Below are 8895 nucleotides of genomic sequence, written 5' to 3' on the forward strand. Positions count from 1 at the left end.
AGGCACGGTGGCTCACCCCTGTAATTCCAACACTTTGGGAGGCCGAGGTGGGCGGATCACGAGGTCAGGAGTTCCAGACCAGCCTGGCCAACATGGCAAAACCCCATCCCTACTAAGAATACGAAAATTAGTCAGGTACAGTGGCGGGTGCCTGTAATCCCAGCTATTCGGGAGGGTGAGGCAGGAGAATCGCTTGAACCTGGAAGGCAGGAGTTGCAATGAGCCAAGATGGCGGCACTGCACGCCAGCCTGGGTAACAGAGCAAGACTACGTCTCGGCAGGGGAAACAAATCACACGGAATATAGAGGCTATCTTTATACTAAATTAAAACTTTATTGAATAAAGAACACTCTCCAGAACACATGATCTCATGGACTAGGTCTACATTACATGCAATGAAGCTGAACATGACTGTAGTTTAACATGGAATGTCAAACAAATTAGTAATTTTCATTGTACAAAACTGTTTATGTAGCTGACATGCAAGAAGTGTCATACTCAGCATTTTCACCAATCGTCTGTGATGAGTTTTAAAAAAGGCATTTGGAGAAACTGGTAGATGTCTTCAGCATATAGTTCAAATAAATTAGTTATATGCGTACTACTGAATCCTCTTTCAACCTCTCTGGCTTCCAAATAAAATCTTAGTGCAAACATCAAAGTTGCTGGTCACTCCAAAAGACTGTCAAACTCATAATAGAATACAAGTTCTGAATTGCTGTGTATTAAGTAGGGCAAACCCAAGAATGCCAGTTACTGCAAAATTCATTTAGGCACATTTAATAGTCCACTCTAAGCATTTTTTCTAAGTCTCTCACATTAATGACTAAAGCTTGTTTACAGTACTAAAATTCTATCATTCAAGCATCAATGATTACATTTCAGAAAAAGGAAATCATTCATTTCAGTAATAGCATTACTGCTATATCCTAAAAAAAGAGAGAAAATAAAGAATCATAATTAACAAAACCAGTATCCATAATAGGATACACAGGGAAAAACATTTTAGGAGAAAAACAAAGTGTGCTTTACTTGCCACAGCAGGAATTATATAATGTAAACACCATATTGGCCCACACCACAAAAATCCATGAGAAAGGTTCAAATTTGAACACTGTATGTGCATTATTTTCAAATCTGTGTTTGTGAGTTTATACTGTATCTGCTTGTACCAATACATGACAAACAAAAGAAGCTCTTCCACACACATACAAGTGATTGTTAAATATTAAGCATGGCTTGATTCCCTGACTCTAGCTTAAAAAAAAAAAGTTAAGTGACATCCCAACTGTCTTAAAAATGTTTATTACAGAAACCATTAAATGAATGTGAGTAGTAGCTGAGGAATGATGAAAAAGTGATGGTAATGATATGGTGCAAGTGGATGGAAAAAGAATATACGTATAACGCTGAGATTTGCAAATGCATGGAAAATCTTATTCTGTGGGCCTTGTCTGAATTTTAAACTGATACCAAGAATAGAAAAAAATAGTAGCACAAGTCCATTGACACCTGGAGGGTCAGACCTAGAAAGCTTACCTTCAAAGTGCAAATTTTAACAATGGAATGTTTTAGCAGGGACTTAAGGACAATCCTGTCTTTATCCTGTTGAAAAGACGTAAGATTTTCAGGAAGTATTTATTCCTGGCCAGAATTATTTCAGTTTCTTGGTAAAACAATATTTAGTCACAATTACCACCCACTCATTCACATACACAGAACCATTCTTAGGGGTGTTTGCGGGGAGAAAAAGCCCTTATCTATGTATCACCTAAAGAAACTTTTATTTATAAAATCTAAGTTCTTTGAATCCACTACTTTAAATACCAACATGCACCTCTCTTATCCCCTCCCTCTCCACCCATCTACCCCTGACACCCCCAATGAACCTAGGTATTCTAATGTCTTTGTGTTTTCTAAGCCTCATGAATAAGGCTGTTGAGTACCACCTCCACTGGATCAAAATTAACACCTGGTGCACTTTCTACAGCACCTTTTTTCTTCTCCACAATTGAGTGGAATCTTGATGCTTTCAAGCTTCTATCTAGATCTCCAGGTCATCAGGCCGAGGTCTGCTGCTGGCACGACTGCTGGCTCTGCTTGAAGGTCGCTGGTCCACAATGGCTAGTGGCTGTAGTTCGTGTCCAGCAGCTAGCTTTTTAGAATTCTGGTTATCATCAGGGAAATCAAAAGGCTGTGCATGGGAGTTAGAGATGGTGCTTCCCGCCTGCCCCATTCGATTTTGTTCTGCACTGTAATTAGCCCAGTTTTGCTCACTTGCTTGCTTGTTGTAATTGCGGCAAGAAGAATTGTTTCTGTCGCCAGTAACCAGCTTGTACCCAGGAGGAGACATAGGTGAGAGGGGAGCGGTTGGTGAGGAGCAGCCATTGAAATAAGCATATTTTTGAGACCCACAGTCTTTGGTGGGGCTCAGTGCGCCACTGGTCGCATGGTAAGGGTCGCTCTTTCCCTTAACCCGATCCTTAACGCCCTTGAAGAAAACATAGAAGAGTTCAATGATATTCAAGGCCAGGGACACCAAGGACACCACCAGCATGAAGATGATGAAGATGGTTTTCTCCGTGGGGCGAGAGAGGAAACAGTCCACCTGATGTGGGCAGGGATCTCTTTTGCAAGTGTAAACAGCACTCAGGCTGAATCCATAGATGTACCACTGGATCAGCAAGAAGGCCACCTCAAAGATAGACTTGAAGAGGATACTGATGATGTAGGTTCGCAGCAACCCCCCTCGCATTTTCACTTTACCATGCTCTTCAATACCATACTTGAACTTCTTTATCTCAATCTGCTTCAAGTGCATCTCCACATTGACACCATCAGTTTGGGCAACCTTGAGTTCCTCCTCTTTCTTGTTCAGTTTCTCTTCCTTTCGCATCACATAGAACACATGAGCCAGGTACAAGAGTGTGGGCACAGACACAAATATGATCTGCAGGACCCAGAAGCGCACATGAGAGATTGGGAAAGATTTGTCATAGCAGACGTTTTCACAACCAGGTTGTTGAGTGTTACAACGAAAGGCAGACTGCTCATCTCCCCAGGCTGACTCAACCGCTGTCCCCAGTAGCAGGATTCGGAAAATGAAAAGGACTGACAGCCACACCTTCCCTCCAGCAGTTGAGTAGGCTTGAACCTTGTCAAGGAGTTTGCCTAAGGCGCTCCAGTCACCCATGTTGCCTGGGCACCACCTGAAAGAAACAAAAAGACAATTCAAGGATCACAGATTGCAAATGACTAGTTTAACATTTAGTACCTTTCAGCTGATAGTCAAAATACTACATGTTTCATATATTTCTAACATTCTTTCACAAAAAAACAAGTGCAAACTCTTCCTGCCCCATTTTCCCCAGTGAAGTAAAGATCTAACACGTGTTTTGTTTTGTTGAGATAAAGTAAGTCTTAGAAGCAACAGATGGTGAGTTGCAATCTTCAACCTGGGAAGATGTATTGCTTGCTCAACCACTGCCTTGCTGTGTGACTTGAGAAGCCATCTGTGCTAGGCCTCTGCTCATTTTATTTGTCTGATAAATGAGGACAATTTTTGCCTGGTAGGTCTGTGTTTGCCAAGCAAAATCCTGATGTGTTATTCAAAGCATAGCTATCTAAGAATACAGGTGAGAACACTTATGAACACATATATAACCTTCTTTCCAAAACCTTAATGCTATTAAATATCATTTTATTACTAATTTCACTCTGAAAGGTTTTTTTGAGATGGAGTTTCCACTCTTGTTGCCCAGGCTGGAGTGCAATGGCACGATCTCAGCTCACCGCAACCTCCTCCTCTTAAGTTCCAGCGATTGTCCTGCCTCAGCCTCCTGAGTAGCTGGGATTACAGGCATGCGCCATCACGCCTGGCTAATTTTGTATTTTTAGTAGAGATGGGTTTTCTCCATGTTGGTCAGGCTGGTCTCCAACTCCTGACTTCAGGTGATCTGCCTACCTCAGCCTCTCAAAGTGCTGGTTTTACAGGTGTGGGTCACTGCGCCGAGCCTCTGGAAGATTTTTCAAGTGTAATTTGTGCATACTGTATATTATGGTCATTTACACTTTTCTGTTTCTTTTTTTTTTTAGAGACAGGATTTCACTATGTTGCCCAGGCTCCTGGGCTCAAACAATCCTCCTGCCTTAGCCTCCCAAGCAATGGTGACTGTTTTTTTCTTAAGCAGCGACTTATGTATTTCAGAAGTCAGTCTTCTGTCCAGAGAGAAAGTAGGCTATATGGGAATATACTCTTTTGCTACAATGTGTCATTATATGTAGTAACCTACTTTCAAAAACAAAGACTAAATACACATCACATTTCAAGTAAAAAGTTCATTTTGTCTCAATACTACTTACAACCTTATTAAAAAACAAAGAAAACCTACTTCAGAGTGTTTTCTCCAGCCAGAAAAGATTGGTTTTCATCTTTTCATTGTTATACACTTTAAAATTCCCTTACTGGGCCTTGGACCCTCAGGCTATACATCCAATTTAACTTCTTATCAATATCTAGCTATCCAAAGCCTATGGCTTCTCCATTACTGAGGATAAGAAAAGATCTGGCCGGGTATGGTGGCTCACATCTATAATCCACTCAGGCCTATAAGCACTTAGGGAGGCAGGCGGATCACGAGGTCAGGAGATTGAGACCACCTTGGCTAACACGGTGAAACCCCATCTCTACAAAAAATACAAGAAATTAGCTAGCCATGGTGCCACGCTCCTGTAGTCCCAGCTACTCAGGAGGCTGAGGCAGGAGAATTGCTTGAACCCGGCTGCAGAAATTACACCACTGCACTCCAACCTGGGCGACAAAGAGAGACTCCGTCTCAATAAAAAGAAAAAGATCTAAGTTGGTAGAAACCAGTAAGAATCCCCAAAGTTGTCTAGTTCAATTTATGCTCTAATTCCCGATTATCCATTTAGCTGATAAAAATTGAGGTTCTCAGGGTATAGGAAATATTTAGCTATAGATAGAGCCAGAAGAAGATTCACAATCCCCAGGCCAAGTCTTTTCAATGCCTCACACTGGTTTTAAAAGTATAGTAAGTCCGCACTAAAGCTAGAAATGCTTCCATGCTTTGATATACACAACCTTAGCCAGGGCTGAAAGCTGGGAAGAAGTGAGTAACATGATGTGGCAGGCATAGGGAATACAGGCTAATTTTCAGCAGACAGTAGTAATTGGAGGGTTTAGAAAAGGATGAATTAGTCAAATAGTATTTAATAGTTAAAAACAAGCAAAGCTAAGACTTTGCAGGAGCTTAGTAATGAATTCTAAATAGTGTAACCAAAGGTAGGGTTATTTAGGCTTCTTAAAAATATGTTCACTCTCTGAATATAAAGGAGTTTCTCATCTGGAGTTGAACTATGAGCTGTAGCTCCTTGTAGGAAGTAAATGAAATTATCAGGGGAATCTTCTTCGCCAGCAAGCAACATTACATTTCTGTCTAATGACTGTGTCTCCTGGTCATAGAGAACAAGAAAAAATGAAATGGGCACATGACCTGGGATTTCCTGGGCCGAACAAATAAAAGATGGCTGAGCCATAAAGCTAAACTATGCACCAGCTGTCTAAATTAGATACCATGGGTACCTTTGATGACAGCCCAGGGACTGGTGCCAAAGAATGCTGAATAAGAGTGGAGGGTGGGTGCGAAGGCCACAGAAATAACGCTCCCCAGTGGTCATAAAAAAGGGAGTTTCCCTTCTACTTTGGAAGGGTCATTTTAGATTCTGAAGTGACAAGTTAGAAAGTAAAATTGATGTATATAAACAGCAGTCAAAAAGAACAAAGGCTTGAAAGGCTGACAAAGACAGTTAAATAGCCAAGGAAAGGCTTGAAGTGAGGGAGTAATTTAGCCGTGATGGACAGTTTGATGGTGAGAGAATGTGAAAGGAAAAAAAAAAAAAACCCTATAATTTAGCAGAAAATACTAGACTGGAAATGAAGAAGTACAGTCCATAAGGGTCAAACAAACAGAATTTTTGGAGCTGTATCAATAGACAGTTTCTATGTGATGATGTGTAAAACTGGCCCTAATTCTGTTTGTAAAAAATTACAATATTTTGCCAGTGTCATCTGCTTTTGCTCAGATATTTCGATTGCTAGGGGAAAAATAGCAAAAAAACAATCAAGTGTAAAAAGATAAACTGTTTGCATACATCTCATCACATTCATGCAATGATCGCGCTGAAGACAAACCTATCATATCTAGAAATATGACTAGGCAAAACAGAAGTAATTTTAGCTAGGATTTCATCATTACTCAAACTAAAATGTGATTGTGTAGATGCTTATAGTAATTCATCACTACGTTTATTTACATTCTATTAAAAAAAATCATATGACACATAACTTTCATATAATTTCGAGATTCTACAAAAATACTCCACCGTTCCATAGTATATGAACTAGGTCATCAGGCAGCTCTTTAGGTAGTAGTTCTTTTTTTAATACACTAGCAACTTAATTGCAAAGTTGTCTTTTCTTTAAGCACCCATGCAGTTATCAAATTGGATACCAAGTATCCTGTAACATGTAGCTATCTGTCGGTTACCACTATCATAGAGACCATCAAATAATATTTAATAGGACAGCTGCCCAAAAAGAGGTAACAAAAATTGTTCCTTTTTTTTTTTTTTGGTAGTTGCTCCCTTTGCCATGAATCAAATTTTGGCAACTGGTTTCTCCTTCCTGCTGCACCCTTCCCAAACTGATTTAATATCTTCACTTTTCCAAACCTTGTATGATAAGTTAACATCCTTTTATAATAAAAGGGCATAATTATGTTTACAGAATCCCTGGCATTGATCTACAGACTATAAACTGCACTTTTATTCACCAGGAGGAGACAGCTATATTTCTTATTTGATACATGAGAAGACCAATGCAGCTGGACATACCACATATATTCATGCCTTCACCTCTAAGATACTCAGTTGGTGCTTCACATGTAGACCAAGGTCTAAAAGGAGTTGTGCAAAGTTCTCGTTAAGAGCAGAGTCTTAGCAGCTGGACCACACTTTTTGCCATCTATGCGCCATGTTAGATTACATTTCCTTTGCTCATCATGGCCCCCTAGACTGGATGGATGTCCAAAGCTACAGGCACTAAGTGGGGCCCTAGGTGGGGCCTAGGAAGATTCTTTAATTTAAATGAAATCTCTTAAAAATAAAGCTTTGGGGCCGGGCTCAGTGGCTCACGCCTGTAATCCCAGCACTTTGGGAGGCTGAGGCAGGCAGATCATGAGGTCAGGAGATTGAGACCATCCTGGCTAACACGGTGAAACCAGTCTCTACTAAAAAAATACAAAAAATTAGCCAGGCATGGTGGCGGGCACCTGTAGTCCCAGCTACTCAGGAGGTTGAGGCAGGAGAATGGCGTGAACCCGGGAGGCGGAGCTTTCAGTGAGCTGAGATCGTGCCACTGCACCCCAGCCTGGGAGACAGAGACTCTGCCTCAAAAAATAAATAAATAAATAAATAATAAAATAAAATAAAGCTTTGATTTTAAATTACATTTGACTATGCCTTTTGCTAGAGCCTTAGAAACAAATCACTGTGCCGAAGTTGCAGTGAAGTCTTTCCATGCCATTAATATCCTAATAGTTATTAGAATTAAGTATTTTACTTCCAACTTTAAATGTTTTTCTCAAAAAGAGAAATGTAATGAGTTGACAGTGGAGAGTTAAAGGTAAATAGGATTATTGAAAACTAAAGTGAAATTTGATATCCAGCATCTTTTTATGATTGAGAGAAAAGAGAAGGTGAAGGTCATTAATATCTGAAAGAATAAAATCAGAGTCTAAACCTACATAAGGAAATGTCTATGGAAGTTCCTGATAAAACTATTTAATGGATTTTTTGGGAGGAAAGGGAAATCATGTGTGTCTAATGTACTAACACCCAAAAATATTCATGCCCAAAAACTCAAATGCAAACCCTTCTAATGTTTTATTTCACTTTTATAATAACCTCTGCCCCTCCAGTAATGTCATTGAGTGAACTCACTTGTCTATTCTTTCACACTTAAAACAGTCACCCTTAGCTTGATCTCAGCCATTATCAGTTTGCTAGATTTCATGTCATTCGGCTGCAGTGAGTGAGATTGCACCACTGCACTCCAGCCTCAGTGACAGAGTGAAACTCCATCTCCAAAAAAAAAAAAAAAGAAGAAAGATCGCCAACCTATACTCCGAGTAATCAGTCAATCTTGAGAAAATAAATAAACAATCAGTTTGGTTTCATGAGCTCTGCTCTATCCACATAGCTCACATCCTCACTTGTTTCAGGTCTCACCTCATCAGCCAACTTTCCTGACCACCAAGTATGAAATAGCAACATCCTTTCCCTAGTCCTGTCATTTCCTATTCCCTTTGCCCTGGTTTTTAAAAAATTATTATTTTAATAAACTATCTCTACTTGATATAGTTAATATTTGCCTGATTTATTATGTACCTCCTTCCATGAGAAGGATTTATTATTTGCCTTCCTCAACTCAAATGTGAGCTATACGAGGGAGTTTGCTTTGTTCACTGCTGTATCCCCAGTGCTTAAAAGAGTAAGAGACGTGGCCAGGCATGGTGGCTCACACCTGTAATCCTAGCACGTTGGGAGGCTGAGGTGGGAGGATCATCTGAGGTCGAGTTTGAGATCGGCCTGGCTGACATAGTGAAATCCCGTCTCTACTAAAAATACAAAAAAGTAGCCAGGCGTGGTGGCGGGTGCCTGTAATCCCAGCTACTTGGGAGGCTGAGGCAGGAAAATGGCATGAACCTGGGAGGTGGAGGCTGCAGTGAGCGAGATTGCAACACTGCACTCCAGCCTCAGTGACAGACTGAAACTCCATCTCCAAAAAAAAAAAAAAAAAGAAAGAAAGAAAGAAA

The 8895-nt window shown here is 40.3% G+C and overlaps 1 protein-coding gene across 1 annotated transcript in view; it reads right to left on the reverse strand.

Annotated features, from left to right (window-relative positions):
• Positions 1-310: 310 nt before the first annotated feature.
• Positions 311-8895, reverse strand: part of GJA1 (gap junction protein, alpha 1, 43kDa) — a 13977-nt gene continuing 5392 nt past the window's right edge. Inside the window, 1 exon segment of the mRNA XM_011989382.1 lies at positions 311-3210. Within this exon segment, the coding sequence (XP_011844772.1) occupies positions 1986-3194 (1209 nt within the window). The 5' untranslated portion in view covers positions 3195-3210 and the 3' untranslated portion in view covers positions 311-1985.

Source organism: Mandrillus leucophaeus, unplaced genomic scaffold, assembly GCF_000951045.1.
Source record: "Mandrillus leucophaeus isolate KB7577 unplaced genomic scaffold, Mleu.le_1.0 Scaffold351, whole genome shotgun sequence".
In the NCBI taxonomy this organism is placed as follows: Eukaryota; Metazoa; Chordata; class Mammalia; order Primates; family Cercopithecidae; genus Mandrillus; species Mandrillus leucophaeus.